This window comes from Papaver somniferum, unplaced genomic scaffold (assembly GCF_003573695.1).
Source record: "Papaver somniferum cultivar HN1 unplaced genomic scaffold, ASM357369v1 unplaced-scaffold_148, whole genome shotgun sequence".
Lineage (NCBI taxonomy): Eukaryota > Viridiplantae > Streptophyta > Magnoliopsida > Ranunculales > Papaveraceae > Papaver > Papaver somniferum.
Genome location: NW_020624154.1, coordinates 793,002 through 812,947, shown reverse-complemented (window position 1 = coordinate 812,947; position 19,946 = coordinate 793,002). Strand labels below are relative to the sequence as shown.

The 19,946-nt window shown below is 36.6% G+C and overlaps 3 protein-coding genes across 3 annotated transcripts; 1 reads left to right on the top strand and 2 right to left on the bottom strand.

Annotated features, from left to right (window-relative positions):
* Nucleotides 1–486: 486 nt before the first annotated feature.
* Nucleotides 487–1,641, bottom strand: LOC113335462 (photosystem II reaction center W protein, chloroplastic-like). Its single transcript, XM_026581506.1, has 2 exons — nucleotides 1,414–1,641; nucleotides 487–973 (listed from the first exon to the last, which is right to left on the bottom strand). Exons 1-2 carry the CDS (start codon nucleotides 1,508–1,510, stop codon nucleotides 669–671), a joined length of 402 nt encoding a protein of 133 aa, XP_026437291.1. The 5' UTR covers nucleotides 1,511–1,641; the 3' UTR covers nucleotides 487–668.
* A 3,452-nt stretch (nucleotides 1,642–5,093) lies between these two features.
* On the top strand, nucleotides 5,094–5,579 carry LOC113335449 (dachshund homolog 1-like). The gene is made up of 2 exons (XM_026581494.1): nucleotides 5,094–5,310; nucleotides 5,392–5,579. The coding sequence occupies exons 1-2, from the start codon at nucleotides 5,094–5,096 to the stop codon at nucleotides 5,577–5,579; spliced, it is 405 nt and encodes a 134-aa protein (XP_026437279.1).
* A 29-nt stretch (nucleotides 5,580–5,608) lies between these two features.
* On the bottom strand, nucleotides 5,609–9,237 carry LOC113335448 (probable galacturonosyltransferase 6). The gene is made up of 9 exons (XM_026581493.1): nucleotides 9,018–9,237; nucleotides 8,905–8,939; nucleotides 8,759–8,803; nucleotides 8,554–8,668; nucleotides 8,395–8,465; nucleotides 7,619–7,848; nucleotides 6,660–7,017; nucleotides 5,787–6,337; nucleotides 5,609–5,651 (listed from the first exon to the last, which is right to left on the bottom strand). Exons 1-9 carry the CDS (start codon nucleotides 9,118–9,120, stop codon nucleotides 5,609–5,611), a joined length of 1,551 nt encoding a protein of 516 aa, XP_026437278.1. The 5' UTR covers nucleotides 9,121–9,237.
* Between the last annotated feature and the right edge of the window lie 10,709 nt (nucleotides 9,238–19,946).

The following is a 19,946-nucleotide window of genomic DNA, read 5'->3' as shown; positions in this document are numbered from 1 at the left end:
CATAGGGGTTAGCCTAAGAAAGGAAATCAATCTCACCATTATAAAAATTAACGTCCCCTGGAGTGGAACTGCTAAGATTATGGCATTGCAAGTCGGAACTAAGCACACTACCTCATTACTACAGACCTTGACCAAGGACAAAGCCAAGCTATCCTATCAAGCTGGGCAGCGAACTGGTTTCAAGCATACCGGTTAGATTGTGATACTAAGCTTGTAATGAATTTTATTACTAAAAAGTCTAACCAAATTAGAAAAACATTAATGTTTTGGCTGATACTTAGTAGCTGGAAGCCATGAGCTCTCCACCATTTGAGATCACAGTCCTCTTAATTAATCATTTAGAGAACATCATGTAATTGTTTCTAAGCGTCTGGCTTGGAGGACGACATCAATATCTGATTGACATGATTTATAGAAATGACATATTGTACCAGTATGCCTGATGACTCCGATGAGACAGATTTAGACGAGACCGGGGGAAATAGAGGAGGAAACTAGAAAACAATGCTCACAATATAAGTAGGTTCATAAACTACATACACCACATTAAGAATGGTTTTTAACCAGAACAAACAAGCATGTCTATATATAAACAACCAACCAATAACTTAAATAAGTTTTCTGTTCTTCATCATTAATTCTAATTGAAGATTACACATTGCAGCAATTTAGAGAGATAAACCAGACTCTTCATCCTCTTCTAGGGTAGCGGTGTAAACAAAGTAGTTAGCCCAGATGAGAGCAAAAACACCCAAAAGAATCCATCCTAGAAGGTTGTTGCTCAAACCAAAAGGAAGTCCAGTTCCTTCTCCGCTCAATCTTTCATCAACTAAAGCCAAAGCTGGGTTTGACATCATCATGCTCGATGCTGCTGCCATTAGTGATGCACTCATGCCAACGATGCTTTCACTGCTTGATGACTTCTTCTCCGCGGAGCAGGTCAAACGTCCTCTTCCGGACATTGCAGGCAATCCTGAAACGAACACAGCCACACAAACATTGTTCAACTCCATGTGAAACTCATACTCTAAATCATGTTACACTAACAACACTCACACTCCTTGTCCGGACCATAGTTAAACTGGCTTATGGATTTACATGCATGGAGACGATCCAAGGGTTTATTGTTTTTCCTGATAATAACTGGCTCCTCATATATGAGTAGTTCCCATAAGTGTAACCATGGTGTACACAGACCTAGGCACTCTTTACAGCAAACTATCATGCATTGTTATTTACTTCTGACATCTATGCATATTTTTTCTGTAAGCACTTTTTTGAATTAAAAACATTTCTTTACTCTTAAGATTAAAATTAGAGATGAACTGACATCTGTAACAAAACTAAATTCAACTAAAAAATGAATCACAGGGAAGACTTTACTGATCAAAAGAAATTTTCGAGTATACTTACCAAAGACAGGTGAAGATGAAACGCCAAAGGCATTCTTGCGGACAAGGCTGGTGCGTGCCACCAAGGCAGCGGAAGTGCTAGCTGAGATTGTTGCCATTTTCAGACAAGTAAGAGTAAAAGAAGTATTGGGAATTTCTGAGTTACAAGAAAATAGATTTGAGATCAGAGTAGTTTTGGATTGTTTGTTGTGGGATTCTAACAAATTATAGTATTGGTCTAAGAACTAAATCTGTGAGCACCACATAAGTTGGATAATGTAATAAGATAGCCTCTCATTTCATATCCTCATCTGTGATATAGCCAATAATATCATTACATGTGTCGTATCATAATCCTAATGCTACAATTATATGTTGCATCTGACAAAAGGAAAATCCATTTTTTCCTTGTGGACTGTAACATCAATGAAACTGTAAAATCATAAGAACTGTTATTTACTGCTAGTGATCAAATGGTTTAAGTTTTTTCGGTTTAGGTTCGGTTTAAATGGTATTTTGGTGACTTGGTTCCATATTGATGTCTGTTTGCATCAAAGCATAAATGGGACTGACAGAACTATGAGAAGATACAAAGGGACATATTTCTGGCTATCTTCCTTTTATCGGTGTCGGTTTCTAATCAAATTGAAGAAACACACATACTGAACCCTGAAACCGACTGGCAGAGCTGAATCAAGAAACACACGTACTGAAGTATGGGATAGACAAAAAATCAAGGCACTCCATAAGAACCAAATTAGTAGAATCAAGGGAGAACAGATTTTAGAATGGCTTTATAATCTGTACAAACAACATAATAATCGTAAAGCATTACAGTGAAAAATCCACCCAAGAATTTCTTATTTCAATCTCTGTAAGCACCAATAAACTCAACTCGGTAGTTATGGCCGCAAAAAGGAAAATTGTACTTTACATTATGCAGCTATGAGAACAGGAAAAAATGAATGTGTTGCTATCCATTTGGCTCAAAAATGAATCTGTTAGTTTTAAGGGGGGGAATAGTTAGTGTTGCTCAATAAGGAAAAAATGTGTTGGGTATACCTAAGCATGAATGTTGCATTTTTCCAAGTGTGGATGATCGTACTTAATATACTTGTTCCAGTAGGATTTATACTTCGCAATTCCAATTTCGAGCCATGGTTTCATATGTCCATCATAGTGAATAATAGCTGCTCATTCAATCTCAGATCGTCCAACACCTGATTCATAACCAAGACCGAGAAGGTGCCATCTCTGGTCTAGAGCTATTGTATGGTTATAAAATGTAAGTAGCCCTAATGGTAAACTCCTATCCTTCCACAACCGCTTTTCCTCTCCCTGCAACAGAAAAAGAAAATCCGACCAGAAAGCAAGAATTTAGAATAATCTCCAGAATTTTTACACATATATCTACAAATTCTTGAAGTCAATTTCATGCACTCAAAGACTCCTTTCAGGTATCAAGTTGCTTCAAAAACAGAAGCATGCTGCGGAACCATGGCAATTAGGAAACTGTTCGTCTCTAATCAGCTAATTGATATCAAACATTAACTATAACTGTGCTTTATTAGCAGCTTTATAAACCACAACATTACCCAAGACCTGGGATCCTAATTGCATAATTCATGATTAGCTTGGCAATATTTTAAACCATTTTTGACTCCTATGACAGCCCAGACTGAACCAAAAACCACATGAAAGTTCATTATGTTGCTCAAAATAACGAAGTCTCTTGTTAAATGAATGAATATGCGGATGTGTAGAATAACAAGAGATATGCTATGGCATAAACTTATGAGCATGCAGTAGACAATAGTTCATTACCAATTTCAAGTACTGATGATAGATGGCAGTCAAATTTAGGGTGCACATACCCTACCCATACCCGCCAATCCTACCCTACCCGCCAGTTTTTTAACCGTATCCTACCCTATCCACTATTTGGCGGGTAGGGTGGCGGGTAAAAAATTTCTTAACCGCCGCTAGATGGGTAGGGTGGCGGGTAAAGCTCGAAATTATCCTACCCTACCCGCCTACCCGCCTGTTTATACTATTGATCTCTGCCGTTGGTTCTCGTTTAATCTCTGCCGTTGATCTTTCAACTATTGATCTCTGCCGTTGCTTTATATTTTCCTACAACACTAAAAACTAAAAAACTGGATTCAGTTTTCGTTTTATCTCTGCAGAGAAACTCCCAGAACTGAATTCATTGCTAAGAAAAAAATCTAGAGAAGAGAAGATCATGAAAAGAAAAACCCTATTCTTGTGAATCCACAACGCAAAAGAAGAACTGGCCAGGGGAGTTTTTGAGAACGGAAGAAACATAAAACCAGTACCTCTGATTTACCAGTACCTCTCACATCTCGTTTAGAACTTCAAATCTGTTAACAGATCTCGTTTAGAACCTTTTAATAGGTTGATTCAAGGTAAGATCTAACTTCAAAGTTCATTTTGTTTCATTTTTTTTTGTGTTAAATTGATTGAAAAATCATAAGGTTTCATGCATGTTGCTGGATATGAGGAATTTGAGTTTGGAAAGCTAATGAAGGGTTTAGAGAGTGGTTCTTCCTCCTAATTTGAAATCCAAACTAATTTTCAGGTGAAAATTTGAATAATTTTTTTAATAATTTGAATGGGTTTTTCTTTTATATGTTGTATTGCTTGGTGATTTTATTTGTATTTGAAGAAATTAGTTGAAATCAGTTGAGTAATATGATTGCCATCGTGAAAAATTGACATGCATGTTAACTGATTGATGAAATTTCTCATAGAAATTTAGTTTGTTCCTCATGAATGACGAGTTTCAATGCGATTCTGTTAGGAGATGGGAAAAGGCAATTGAATGGGATTTAAAATCTGTGGTCATATGTAAACTGATTGATAAATTGTCTCTTCATGATTTCTATCTAAAACCCATGTCTTTAAATGTTTAGATTATCAATATTTCAAACAATTTCAGTGAGATTTTGATTATGTGACACCCATGTCTTTAAAGGTTTATCTAAAGCAATTGAATTAGCTTTAGATTCTGCTCACAGCAATAGTAATATTAATGAAAATCATTGGTTTGATTGAACATTAGCATCATGTCAGGTGAGTGAGTACATTTAAGACCTTTGCTAGGTGGGTGAGAAAAGGAAAGATTTGTTTTGTAGTTTAAATAGACAGTTGACACTGGAGTCCAGTATATATGTTTTCTCGCAAATAACTTGTCTCCACAATGCTTGTATGTCTGCAGAATATCTCGAATGCCACTTTCCCAATAAAGATCTATACATGAGTCTCAAATTCCTTATTCCAAGTCAATACAACGCAGAATAGCACTATCATCGATACCAATAGAACCCTCTAATTCTCCAAGGGTATCTTAACCAACAAACGCATATAACTACTGTCTAATTCTAGATTTCAGTGCTGTTCTCTAGATTTCAGTGCTGTTATTAGGACCCTTTGAAGTCTGTTAACTTTTTTTGCTTTCTATTCATATCACTTGTTCTTTCTAGTGAGGAAGCATGGTTGAGATTACAGAATTGATGTCAACGAGACCTCCTATTCCCTCTCAAGATGCATCTCAATCCGTGCAACAAAGGGTCAGGGTTGTTATATCTCCGCCACCTCCACCATCTTCTCAACCTGAGGTCAGGGAAAGTATGAAGCGGAACAGAACATCTTCGGTGTGGGAGCATTTCCAAAAGAGTGTTGATGAAGCTTGTATTAAATGGGGGAAATGTAACTGGAGGTCGTGGTGGTGGTGTAACTGGAGGTCTTGGAGGCGGTGAAACTGGAGATCGTGTTGGTGAAACTGGAGATCGTGGTGGTGGTGGTGGTATTTGTGTTTGGGGAAGAGGAAGAGGAAGAGGAACACCAACAGCAGCACCCATATCTTCGACTCCTTCTCCTCCTTCAATTTCTGAAGTTTGTTCATCTACTGGATCACCAAACGTGGATTGACTTGCTGGTCGTGGTGTAACTGGAGATCATGGTGCTGGTGGTGGTGTAGCTGGAGGTCATGGCGGTGGTGGTGTTTGGGGTAGAGGTACAACACCAGCAGCACCCGTTTATTCGACTCCTCCTCCTTCAATTTCTGAAGTAGGTTCATCTTCTGGATCACCAAACGTAGATTTACTTGCTCAAGAAGTGCAGAAAACTCTTAACTGTACAACAAGAACCAGCAGTTTCTCTTGTTAGTTTAGTTCCTGTAATTCACTTTCATCATCTCAAACATAGCCCATTCTGTTGTACTTGATGATGTATCTGTTCCTGCAGAAAAAAAAAAAAAACGGTTATACCCGCCACCCTACCCTACCCTACCCGATCCGCCAGAGAATGGGTTGGGTAGGATCTTACCCGTTTAATGGCGGGTAGGGTGGCGGGTGAAATTTTTCTTAACCGCCAATAAACGGGTAGGGTGGCGGGTATAGGCCATATCTTACCCACCCTACCCGTTGTGCAGCCCTAGTCAAATTATGTCTCCTCCACTCTCGCAGATCAAACACGTTCATGCCAAATGCCCAGGTGCATGACTTGACATCAAAGCTCTTGGCAATAAATGGATCTCTGAAATTGATTAACATATCCATCCTACGGTAAGAAAATTGATCTTTCTGACAAGTCTCCACAGCTCCATTCACCATACCCTTCATGTTTACATCCCATAATCCCCTGAGATCCCTCTGCACCACTACATCATGGTCAAGGAACACAACTTTGTTCAATGCAGGAAAGATCTCTGGTAAATAGAAGCGAAGGTGATTTAATGGAGAAAAGTATCTGGGGTCGAGGGAATATTTCTTCTTCAACACTGACTTTGAAGGGAGAGAGTCAATATTGGCAATGCTTTCAATCTCAATGGTAGCTTGGCCAGGTGGGTTTAGCAAGAACCACATTCTCATCGATAGGAAGTTGAGATCGTCAGTCACCAAATGGAAGACCATCTTCCCTGGTTCCTGCAAATAGGTCTACACAGTAAATTCCAGTTTTACCAAAATATAATTAGTGAACACAAACTCTATGTTCTAACCAAGGCAGTGTGAGAGAATTTTGTCTTCAACCTGACAATCAAACTTTTAGAGGTAAGATTTGAAGATTGAAGTTCATCCCCAACACTTGTGACCCCATAAAAAGTTTGTTCAAGATTATTAAAAACTTTGCCAGTAAATCTGACTCTTTCAAGAAGAGGCTAACATACAAGTATGTCAAAAATACTTTAGGTCACATAGTGAAACCGGGAGGACCGAATCCAGAAAGAAAGAAAGGAAGTGTTCTTACAGAAGAAGTCGAGACAGTGGAATTGACTACAGCTGCAGAGGCAAGGATGTTGTCAGAAAAGAGAACATAGTGATAGAGATCTGGGTCATGCAAATTTTGTTGGTTTTGGAATTCACGTTCCTCGGGCTGCAGTTCAAAGTAATCAGCTACAAGCTGCAAAGAGAGGCAGTGAAGACCCTTTGGCGTAGTCCTTGCAGCAAGCTCAACGAGATAATTGGCCTGATTCCTCGAAGCTCGGAGCTCTTCTTCAGTGTTGTAAGTCATTGCCCGAAATTTTGTTGCCATGGCAGGGCAGTCAGTGTAAATCTTGCCGGCCTTATACAGGGTAGCCTCCATGGATTTCATTTTCTGCAAAGCACTACACAGTTTCTGATCTTAGATCACTAGACTACATTAGCAGACATGAAATTCATATATCCTTGTCAGTAGAATGTCGTTACAGGAGTTTTGTGGGGACAGTGTGGAGACAATCTGGGTATTAAAATGAACTCTGACCATGTAGTCATCCTCATATCACATCAGACCATTCTAAAACTTAGAACCCCATATCACAATAACATGGATATAGTTACTAAAATGGCATGCCTAATGTCCTGCTGACAGTGCCGAGGGTCGGAAGTAGAATACCACTTACCATAACCAGTAATCAGGTATTCCAGGTAACATTGGTTATAAGTATACAAAATTATGAACTGTTCAGTAAGGATGATCTATGTGTGGAGTGAAAAGTCCTCACTGCAAACAAGGTCTTGGATGGAATCCATGTGTGAGCCGTAAGCATAATTTCTAGTAACGACCTTACATTAAGAATAGTATATGAGTGTGCTGCCAATTCTATATATTATGGTGACAATTCATGTTGCACAGCTTTTGGTATATGGGTATAACTCGCACATCTTTGTCTTTTTAAATACCAAATCCATACTGGGTAAGGTGAGAAACCTATTTAATCTCATTTCCTCCTTGACAAGTCTGAATCCTTCAAAGCTTCACCCACAGCTCGGTCTAGCTCTCTAATTCGTGTCTTCAGCTCTTTGGTTAATTGTGAATTTTTGTCTTGTGATGAGAATTTCAAGTATGCCTTCGCCATGATCACCTGATCTTTTATCTCTCTCACCTTCTCGTCCCTTGCTCCCAGAGTCTGGGACTGGACATCTCTTTCTCCAGCAATTAATTTCCTAGAATTTCCCTGCGGAACCATTACATATATTAGCAAGAAACAACACAACTTATTTATCCATCTTCAAAAAAATACTGTTTCCAAGAGAAAAAAGCATAAATATATCTAAGTAATCATTGCGTTAATCTGTATTACTAGACCAGTTGCTTTGACAGACATTTCCAAGTATAGACAATCACCAGTGCTGGACCAAATCATATCACAATCGTAGTATCTTCAAAGTACAGGATGTAACATAAGTTGTCAATATGTTACAGATTAAAGCCATCAAAAAGTCCTGAACAAAAGAAAGTACAGAAGACGGAAAGTGGATGAAAATGAGTGAAGCCATCAGTCCTTAATCAGACTCCTAATCACGCTCCTCTAACTCCTACACTTTTTCTTGTCCCTCTTACACACTGAATCTTACGCTACCTAGCATCTTAAAATGTTGTTCTGAGTAAAAAGTAACAGAACTAAATTCTTGAACTAATCGTCTCCATGATATGTGATATAGCAAGGTTTAAACAAGACCAACAAAATTATAACGTTTATGTGAATACACCAAGAACATACCTTTCCAAAAGGCCAAAAGGATGCACTCTGTACCCTAGTTTGATTTTTATCCAGTCCCCCACCATCAGTCCCTAACATTTAAAAAAACCTACGAAATTTTTATCAAAACAAAATCCATAGATCCCTAAATTCAATACAAGACAACAAGATAAAACCCACCTCTTGCATTGCCAAACGTCTCGTTTATTTCAAACGACTTGACGTTTTCATCACTAACAAAAGTCTCATTTTTGTATAAAGCTAATGTAGGCTCTTTCAACTCTTTTTCTATTTCCTACAACACAATATACATCAACCCACATTCAACAATCAAAATGTAAATAAAGACAGCAGAGAAGAAACCATTTCACTTGCATATTATTACCTGTTCGATTGAATTCATCATTTGTAGTGTTTCTGTTTTGTATTTCTGCATGGATAGACAAAAACATCTTCAATCACTCCCCAATAACCATACATAACAGGTATGCACATATGATTAAGAATGTTTCAAAAAGGGTAGAATCTTACAATGGTAGTTAAATCCTCAACCAACCCTTTGTGTACTGCACAAACAAATCAAAGTTTAAGAAACAAAACAAATATCCAAACTTAATTAAAATGGAAGAGGAGAAATAAGTTACCATGAGAAGAAGTGAAAATGGAGAAAAGAATAACTGGAACAAATATAGAGATGGATAGTAATGAGAGGATGAGAATCCTCTGACGTCTAACACGCTTCTTCATCAAAGAATATATAATGAAAAAATTCTAGGGTTTATTAAACAATCTAGAGATCTATCATTCCCTGTTAGCTAACTAATAGTAACTGTTTCTTCTTTTTTTAATTATGTGTATACTTTGTTCTAGAGACACCTGTTTTTGTTTTGTTTTATGTTTCTTTTAAAGATCTTGTTTGTCAGTTCGAGTTCTAACATAAAAAATTGTGTGCAGAGATTCAATGAAAGATTTGATTTCTCTGACTTTCTTGTAATTTTCTGGATGCGAATGAATTGGGAAACAGTGCTCACGCGTTCGATATTTCGAGCCAGGTCCTCCGAAAAAAAAAAAAAAAACGAGTTAGGCCTGAAGGTGCAGGAGTGTCAACAGACCGGTCCACTCTACTCAGGTACCACAGTGACCAGAGCCGGTTACAATGGTCGATTCTAGTGCTTAACGAATATGTTTTTTTTTTTTTTTCCTGAAGCATATGGATCAAAGACAAACACCCGGTCTTTGCTCTGCTCATAGACAGACACCAGGCCTCCGTAGGGGTGGGACTTGGGTTGGGTTGACCCGTCCAATCCATGCTCAACCCGAACGTTGGGCGGACATGGGCAACTATTTCAGAACTTTGGGCAAGTTTGGGCATAAATTTTTATAAATCCGAGTTAAATTTGGGCAAGCATAGACACAAATATTTCTAACCTAAGTAACCCGTCCAACCCGAAGAACTATGGCATAGTCATATAAAATTAGTTTTTATAATTGGTATTATTATTTATTTAGAGTAATTTTAGTATTTATCTTCAAATCTAATAATGAAAATATAAAGGAAAATTTGTTGGTTGGTCTTAGGCCCATATAGTTATTTATAGTAAGGTCCAACCGGATTTTTCTTTTATTTGGAGGTCCAAAATTAATTAAAAACATTGAAATGACCATAATACCCCATACTGCCAAACGTGTGTGCCTACACCATCATTATATCGAGTACATATCTGCTGCACTGCTTACAAATTTGAGTACATATTTCTATACTACATTGCTCACAAATTCGAGTACATATCTGCTGCACTGCTTAAAATTTTGATTACATATCTTCTATACTACACTGCTCACGAATTCGAGTACGTATCTGCTGCACTGCTTACAAATTTAAGTACATATTTCTATACTACACTGCTCACAAATTCGGGTACATATCTGTTGCACTGCTTACAAATTTGAGTACATATCTTCTATACTACACTGCTTACAAATTCGAGTATATATCTGTTGCTTACAAATTCGAGTATATATCTGCTGCACTGCTTATAGGTAGAGTATATGTCCGTTAGAATCAATGTAAAATAAATTAGAAAACATATTACATCACATATATTGTAGGATCATACCAAATTAATTTCTAATATTTTTACAATACAGTATTAAATCATAGAAAAAATAAAGAAAAACCTATATATGCACAGTAAACACAAAATAAGCTATACAAAACTAGCACATATTTCAGTATTTCGCATACGTACTCATGGATCAAACAAAAAATGGTGGCAAAATCTGAATAAAATAGAATCGGGAGAAGTTTTTATCAGTACGACGTATACGTACTGCATATTCATGAACCAAAAATCAACTACATGTAAAGATGAATTGATGCATCTATGAATATAACATAATCAAAGCACATATTTCAGTATTTTGCATACGTACTCATGAATCACTTTTATTTCGGTATTCCATATATGTACTGCCAAAATCATAAGAATTAACTGACTAAAATCTATGTATAAAACATATTCAAAAAGCAGTTTTTCAGTATTCAATATCTGTACTGCTAATTCACTATCTAAAACAGCTCCTTGAAGAAAAATAACAGAATCGAGAGAGTCTTATTTCAGTATCTCATATATGTAGTATGGATGAAACAATAACAAATGATAAAATTAAGAATAAAACATAATCAAAAGCAGTTCGTATTAGTATGCCATATATGTACTGCTGATTCATGAACTAAAAAACAAACCGCATGTAATGAATCTATCAAAAAAACATAATGGAGAGTCTTATTTTAGTATCGAAGATATGTACTTATGGATCAAACCACAACAAGTGATAAAACTAAGAATAAAACAAAATCAAAAGCAGTTCAAATTAGTATGCAACATATGTACTGCCGGATAATACCCGTGAAACAACAAACAAACATGATTTTGAGAAAATAAAGAAACGAAAATAACAAGATAATCAAATTGAATGTTAAAATAAGCTAAAAAAATCATAATCTAACCCAAAAAAATCGAATAATTACGATCAAGATTCATAAAAACAGTATGTCATATACGAACTGATGGTTAATACACAACCAAAACTGAAACCAAACCTATAGATGCATAGGAAACACAGAAAAAACAGTACGTCATATATGTAATGATGGTTAATACACAAAAGCAAACTGAAACCAAACCAAAAGCCAACAAAATTGAAACTAAAAATATCAGATCTAGTAACGAAATGAACATAAAACATGATTTTTTAACTAGATCTGTACTGATGATTAATATACAAAATCAAACTAAAAACAAATCAAAGACCAACAAAATGAAATTAAGATATCAGATCTAATGAAGCACGAAGACCGAAAAACATAATCAAACATCAACTAATTAATGATTAGATCAACTTACCAAAAGCTCCATATAAAGAATCGATGTTGGATTCGTGAATCGATCAAGACCTTATAAAAATCTTCATCACCAGAACTTTTTCATAATTCACAAACGAGAGAGGATGAAGAATACGAATTGGATTTCATCAAAATCCAGCAGCAGCAGTGAGAGGAAAGAGAAAAGAAAAAACAAATCTGGAAAAAATAATCAATCCCGTGTTTATATATTTATTGCACTACGGTTAATGTGGGTATTATAAATATGTACGCCAATAGTCTCGCACGTGTCTAGAACCTGGGAATAAAATTTTGGGTCCAATTTTTTTTCTTCTTTAAAATTATGGACCTCCGATTACTGGGCTTTAATGGGTGGACCTGCCACTAACTAATACCACTATACTAGTATCTATAGGTAATTCCTACAAATATAAATTATATCTATCTTATTAATCATTCAATATAGAAAAAGAATTATATTATTGTAAATATTATGTAGTTATTTGGAAATGTAAAATAAATGAAGCAATTAAATCTTATTATTACTAAAAATTGTTATTATCATATTAACAAATTCGTATGTCTGGCGAAACTTGGGCCAACCCGAGGAATCCGAGGAACCCGACGAACATAACTTGGGAATACTTGGGAAGTACCTCCATGGATTCCACGGGTTCGATGGGCAATCTGGGCAAAGGATTTCTAGCGCGGATCTACCTCGGCCAAGCCTTCTAACCCGCCCAACCAACCCAAGTCCCACACTAGACGGACCGTTATGCCCTCGCTCCTCTAAATCGATGTACGACCTGCCTTGCTCCTCTAAATGCGCAACGGTCAGGCCTTATCCTCCTCTCATGGACGGCCCATACTCCCATCATTGACAGACGACCATGCTAGGGCGATGTTTGACCTCACCCAACTCAGATATTGGTTCCTCTCTGGTCCGGCCTGGCCTCCGTTCCTCACCGATGAAAGGCCATTTTGTCAGGTCAACACTTCACCTCATCCTTTAGATATGTTCATCTAATTGACAGATGACCATGTGCCAAGGACTCGCAGAATCGAAATAGCGAAATTCTCAATGTTTGACCTTAGTCAAATCATGCTTGGGTTACTCTAAAGCTGGCCTTGCTCCTCATTCTCGGACGGATGACCATACTAGGTTGGCTCGACCTCAGCTAAGTTGTTGCCACACACAATGCACACGACTATCCTATACTACCTCACCTCACGCTTTCCACATGACTCGGGTAGCTACAACGTACAAACATAAGTATTCCTCTTCCTTAGCAAATATCAACTACGTAGATATCACCACATCATATATGATGGCTGACTAAGTCACAATGCAGGGTATATATTTAGAGTTTTCGTTTGGCGGTTTACGGCATAAGTGTATATTTATCCTACTCAGACAAGGAAGCGAATAGTCGGGAGGACTTGAGAATAAAAAGATTAAGATTTTGCTAATGATTGTCGGTTACTCTCGCAGGATAAAAAGCTACATGAACAATAGCCAAGAGGAATTGGTTCTGATCAAATTATTCAACGTAAAACACAAATAGGTTAGAAATAGGAATCCTGTGGCTTGTGAATATATATACCACCGGAAGAGGACATCCTAATGTTGTGTTGTGACGGTACTTCTAGGAAGAATCCTGGCCCAGTTGGGTCTGGATGCATTATGTGTGATGCAAAGAATACTTGTTTGGGGGCCTTGGCAGTAGGGTTGGCCACAACAACGAATTATGATGTAGAAATTGAAGTTATAGTCGGGGGATTGAATTGTCCTTATAATGGGTTGTTTTATGGTTGATAGACAGCATTGTGGCTGCTTTGGACTCGAAGATGTGCAATATGTACTTTTATAAGTAGTAAGCTTCCATGGCGTATTATGGGAAGATGAACCAGATTAAAGACGATGTATGCGAGAATTATGTTTAGGAATGTCTTTCGGAAAATTAACTTTTTAGCTGATACCATGTCGAAACACGCTGCAAATTTAGACAAGAGAACAACTTCTTCTTTTCAAGGAAGGCCATATCTCTTAACTAATATTGAGAGTGTTGGCATTAGTTACTTTAGATCTAAATTGTTCTGTTTAAGGGCTTGCATGCCCATCTGTTTTTGCTTGGTTTGTAAAGGCTTCTTCCCATGTTATTACTCTTGAAATATCTTTAGCTATTAACATACTTTTATGACTTAGCTATACAAAAGAAGGAGAATAATCGGTGGAGGTTATATGAATCGAAGGGGTAAAGGAGGTTATTCTTGGAGGATAGACTCAACTCTCAATTTATCCTTAGATATCCCTATATAATCACGAATGAGATGTTTATCGTATTTTTCATCCTTATAACTGTAAATAGTCCAACAGTCGGTCATTCTGAAGGAATTTCGCAACAAAAAGACAATAAATTTAGCTATAAATTTCGATCTCTCTCAGCGTCTTATTTCTACAAGTCTCTACAACAAAGAACCCTGATTTCATCTGTTTGATCTTCCCCCCAAGGAGAAAACCCGACTTATCTCATGTGACTGAAGCAATCTTCAAATTGTCATTTTCTTTGTTTAGGCGAGGGTTGTTCATCATCAACTGTAAGAGCACTGCTCGGTTGAACCCACCAAGCGTTGGTATGTCAAGTTTGATTGTCATATTTTAGTGAATCAAAACTCATGTTAAGAATCGCTTGATTATGTACTAGAGTCAACTTCGTATAGGTTAGATTGAAAGTATTAGGATATGAGACATTACAAGTATTGCGAAGTCTTGAAGATGTGAAGAAGCAAGGAGATACAATGAAAACAATCATCCTTCCACTTGAGGTTAGTGATATTTGACTTGAAATGTTTCATTCCCTAACGTATCTTTCAAGTCGTGCATATTGAAAACAAAACTGCGAAGCATATTTGAACTCAAGATAAACATAATATTAAGGAATACAATACGAGGTTTATTGCTTAACCATTAAACTTTGTAGATAAGACATCGCCATAATCATTTGAATGCTATTGTGATTATGTATGGGTATGAGGTGAGGATTTCTTCCTAGGGAACAATGTTTTACATGTGTTCTAAGGAAGTAAGTTCATAAACTTGTTTGTGAACCGAAAAGGAAATTGTCAGGCGTTATTGGTTTTGTTATTCATTGCATATCTTATGAACAACTAATATGTGTGATTGAGTATAACCGTTCACGACTTGTTGTGTTCTTGGTAGAACTATTCACAAAGGCCTGACTTATGTATTGGTATGACTTTTATTAGTGAAACCGATCTTAAGTAATCACCTGAGATGGTATGATCGGGTTTGTGATTTTTTGTCTGACCAAATATGGGAGAGGGGAACCGATCCTAGTAAGAGGTACAATATATCACAAAGGGGAACCGATCCTTGTATGATGTGCATCAAGGTTTATAGCAGAAAGGGGAACCGATCCTATGAACATGTGCAACACGTTTTTAGGAAAAGGGGAACCGATCCTATGGACATGTGCAACACATATAAGTTAGATAACATATATATGTGGGGAACCGATCCTAGTACCTAGTCAACCGAATTTTGGAAATCTAGTGTGACTATGCACAGTATTCACATGGAAGGTAGAACCGAAACTTGTTTTGGTAGAACCGATAAACCCATGATTGTGATTGAATGTTATTTGATCAATCACATAGTTCTTGAAAGTCAAATGAACCAATTCTAAACTTGTTTGGAAGTGTGGCAAATCGGTTTCAAGGTTGTAAGTGTGAAAGAGAACTTACAAAATAAGGATGTTGACATACTTTGAACAGTGCTACGAATGTTTATTATTTAATTGTTCAAAGTTATTCCTTAATATCTAAGGGAAGAGAATCCCAGGATCGAAACATGAATAACTTAAGAATCTTTTAATTAAGGTATTTAACTTCATTTTGTAGGGAAATAAGAATTAGTAATGTGAATTTACTAATTAGAGATTTTCCGAGAGATTTCGATCATTATTTTTGGACAGAGCATTTCCAGGAATTATGAAAACCGAATTTGTGCTTTAATGAATATCTTGAGAATATTTTCGGTTTTGGAAATTCCTTGGTGTCCAAACTTCCTTGTCTATAAATACTTGAAATTTTCCTTTCTAGCAAACTAATCCTTCGTAACAACAAACTTCCTCTTTGTTGTGTTGTTACTGGTGTAGCCGCCTATTCGGAGAGGAGAGTAACCTAATTAGGCGAAATCTCTTACGGCCGCGCAGTTTAAAGTCTTCTTTGGGATTGAGAAGCTCTAGCGTGTACTGTTGGTGGGAAACTAGATAATTGCGGTTTATCTTTTGTTTTCATTGATTTAATTGACTAACGGTGGTTGAACTTTGATTGCACCTAATTTGTTTATACTTGAGAATCTTCTCTTCTGATATAAGATTCACTCAAACTAGTTCAAAGTTTCGACATGGATCTTTAGATTGTTGTTAGTTCTAAAGACGATCTTGTGATAATCCATTGTTAACAGACTCCGTTATGTGCATGATTGATCACAAGAGATTCAAGTGATTGTGTGTAGGTTATTATTGAAGATCTAAGAATGAAGACGAAGAAGATATTGAAGATTTCTGATTTGTGGGTTCATAATCTTTGGTGTGCACAATACTTGTTTCGGTAAAAGAGGATCCAATTAATAATCGGTTTATCCTTGTGATAGTTTGGATTGATTAATTGAGTAGATCAGCATCAACACAATTCTTTGGATTAGTAGTGTTGTTGGCTTAATCTTAAATGATTACTTCAGTAATTGAAAATATAAGATAGATCTAATAACCTGAAGAAGGAGTTTATGTTAAGATAAACAGAAGAGCCTTTGTCCGACTCATATCACTTGGTTGAATAGAGTTGATACCAAACATATTTGTTGTTCCTTTACTATTTGGAATACGAACCAAAGGAATTTTTCCAAGTACGTGACTAAGATCGGAGGCGTGGGAATACAGACAGAACTAGGTGAGCTATAGGCTTAGTTGCTTGGTCTAAACTATACGAAGTTAGGTGTAATTTTGTGTAGCGGCTTAATCCTGAGAGTATTCAGTTCTGGACAAGGTCCCGGGGTTTTTCTGCATTTGTGGTTTCCTCGTTAAAAAAATCTTGCTGTGTCATTTACTTTATATTTCCGCATTATAATTATTTTTTTATAATTAAAGTAAATTACACAAACGTTAATTCGTATTTACTTGATAAGTGAATCCTATTGTGTTTGGTTAAGTCCGAACCTTTTTATCAATTAACATACTTCGTTGTTATATTGTCTCGATCTCGTATCCATAGACGATCACACGAAGTGTGAACCTATTAGTTGTATTGTCTCGACTCAGTCCATAGACAATCACTTTCGGAGAAAGGACTTATAGGTAGGAAAAGTTTTATCTTGAGGTATATTTGGGTACCCTCGCCTTTTCATCAACCTTCCGCACTCATCATAAATTCAAACAACCTTCATCTCAAATTACCTAACCTACTTATATGTATATACTTCAATGGGAATCCACCGGCCAATGAATAGGTTGAGAATCTGCACTCTAGTTTTAAAGGAACAATACAAATTGCACTAAACCAAATTGGTTTTTATTGTAACTTTATTATAATTTCTATTTAACATGCTTCCTCCTAAAGTCTAAATAACTAACTTGCCACGATTATTCAGACACATTACTTGAATAATTTGAAATTTGGATTCTCTAATTTTGTTTTCATGCAAGATTAACACTTTGGATAAAAATTTAGTTTATAACACATCGTGATTAATTTCATACCCCAATACGATAGACAAAAAATAGCTACACAAGTAGAATAAAAGAACTAACATATTGCAATAGAAACGTTTTATATTCATTGCTTGATGGAAAGAATATTACAACGTTTTTCTTCAAGGAATTTTACTCCCTAGGAGTTGTACCCTTTGAAAAGGAGAGGGTACCAAGTACACCACCAAACTTTTCGTTCGACAACCTGTAAGGACAAAACCTAATACCATCACAAGTAGGTCAAAGTAAAGTCCCTTGTAGAAGATTGTATATAATTCGTTCACAATCAATATGTATAGAAATAAGGTCTGTGATCCTAATTGAAAAAACGGGGGTCTAACAACCATACCAAATATTTAGTTGGAAATCAGTATGGACTAACTCCAATATAATTCCAAGAGAATCAACTAGACAATCAGACTCAATCAAGGAAACACATTCAAGAGTTATATCTCTCAATTTCTCAATACAATCTGCATTCGAACAGATAGAAATCTGTGAGCCTGATTGATATGAGAAATAACTTGGACGATACCAAAGACCAATGTTCAAGTGTCAATCAATTTCAATCAACAACCAAAGGTCGGATTTACCAATTGATTGAACTATGCACAACCTGTGGTATTTAAATTATATAAACAAATATAATGCGGAAAAGAAATAACACAGACACCAGAAGTTTTGTTAACGAGGAAACCGCAAATGCAGAGAAAACCCGGGACCTAGTCCATATTTGAACACCACACTGTATTAAGCCGCTACAGACACTAGCCTACTACAAGTTAACTTCGAACTGGAAGGTACTTGAGCCATAACCAAGTCTCACACCGATCAAGGTACAGTCGCGTTCCTTACATATCTGAATCCAGTAGGACACTACGCACTTGATTCACTTAGCTGATCTCACACACAACTAAGAGTTGCTACGACCCAAAGTCGAAGACTTATAAAAAAATCTGTCTCTCATAGAAAAGTCTATTTTTATAGATAAATCTATCTCCCACAGAAATACCTATGAAGTTTTGTTCCGTTTTTTGATAAATCAAGGTGAACAGAAACCAATTGATAATCCGGTCTTATATTCCCGAAGAACACGCCTAGAAATATCAATCACCTCACAATAACTTAATTATATGGTAGTAGAAGAAGTTATTGTGGAATCACAAAGAATTAGACGAAGAGCTTTATGATAAACACGCCTAGAAATATCAATCACCTCACGATACTTTTTATATCTTAACTATCGGAGATAAATCTCGAGCAAATCTTAGAGAATATAGTACTCAATACGATAGAACAAGTAAGATCGGAACTTGCAACTATAGAGAATATAGTTGGGTCTGGCTTCAGAATCCCAATGAAGTCTTTAAGGAGAATCGACTCTAGTCGCAACTAGTATCGCACAGAAGGTGTGGGGATTAGGTTTTCCAGTTGCTAGAGTTCTCCCTTATATAGTCTTTGAAAAAGCGGGGGTACAACAACCACACCCAATATTTCGCTTAGCAATCTGTATGGACAAACTCCAATATACTTTCTAGAGAATCAACTAGACAGTCATACTCAATCTAGATAAAAAGTATATCAAAGAGTTTATATCTCAATCTCTCAATTTGATATATACTCAAGCAAATAGAAATCTGCGAGTCTTTATCAAATACTAGAGAGATAACTTGGATGGTACCAAAGACCAATATCCAAGTGTCAGTCAATCTAAATCAACAACCAAAAGATCGGATATTCTAATTGATTGAACAACATACAACCTGTGATATTTCAATTATTTAACAAAATATAATGCGGAAAAGAAATAACACAGACACTAGAATTTTGTTAATGAGGAAACCGCAAATGCAGAAAATCCCTGGGACCTAGTCCAGATTGAACACACACTGTATTAAGCCGCTACAGACACTAGCCTACTCCAAATTAACTTCGGTCTGGACTGTAGTTGAACCCCAATCAATCTCACACTGATCCAAGGTACAGTTATGCTCCTACGTCTCTGATCCCAGCAGGATACTACGTACTTGATTCCCTTAGCTGATATCAACCACAACTAAGAGTTGTTACGACCCAAAGTCGAAGACTTTAATAAACAAATCTGTATCACACAGAAAAGTGTACGGTAATAGATAACTCCGTCTCCCACGAATATACCTATGAGTTTTGTTCCGTCTTTTGATAAATCAAAGTGAACATGAACCAATTGGTAAACCGGACTTATATTCCCGAAGAACAGCTTAGCATTATCAATCACCTCACAATAATCCTAATCGACGCACCGAAAAAGATATTGTGGAATCACAAACGATGAGACGAAGTATTTGTGATTACTTTTATATCTTGCCTGTCAGAGATATCAATCTCAAGCCAATTATTACTGTTAGAGCATAGCTCGCTCGACCTCGCATGCGTTG

Coding starts and splice junctions, on each gene's coding strand:
- LOC113335449 (XM_026581494.1), top strand. CDS start 5,094: ATGAAGCTTGTATTAAATGGGGGAAATGTAACTGGAGGTCGTGGTGGT. Junction 5,311..5,391: donor TCCTTCAATTTCTGAAGTTT/GTTCATCTACTG, acceptor GTGGTGGTGTAG/CTGGAGGTCATGGCGGTGGT.
- LOC113335462 (XM_026581506.1), bottom strand. CDS start 1,510: ATGGCAACAATCTCAGCTAGCACTTCCGCTGCCTTGGTGGCACGCACC. Junction 974..1,413: donor TTCATCTTCACCTGTCTTTG/GTAAGTATACTC, acceptor TGTTCGTTTCAG/GATTGCCTGCAATGTCCGGA.
- LOC113335448 (XM_026581493.1), bottom strand. CDS start 9,120: ATGAAGAAGCGTGTTAGACGTCAGAGGATTCTCATCCTCTCATTACTA. Junction 8,940..9,017: donor CATTTTCACTTCTTCTCATG/GTAACTTATTTC, acceptor TTGTTTGTGCAG/TACACAAAGGGTTGGTTGAG. Junction 7,849..8,394: donor CCTTTTGGCCTTTTGGAAAG/GTATGTTCTTGG, acceptor ATGGTTCCGCAG/GGAAATTCTAGGAAATTAAT.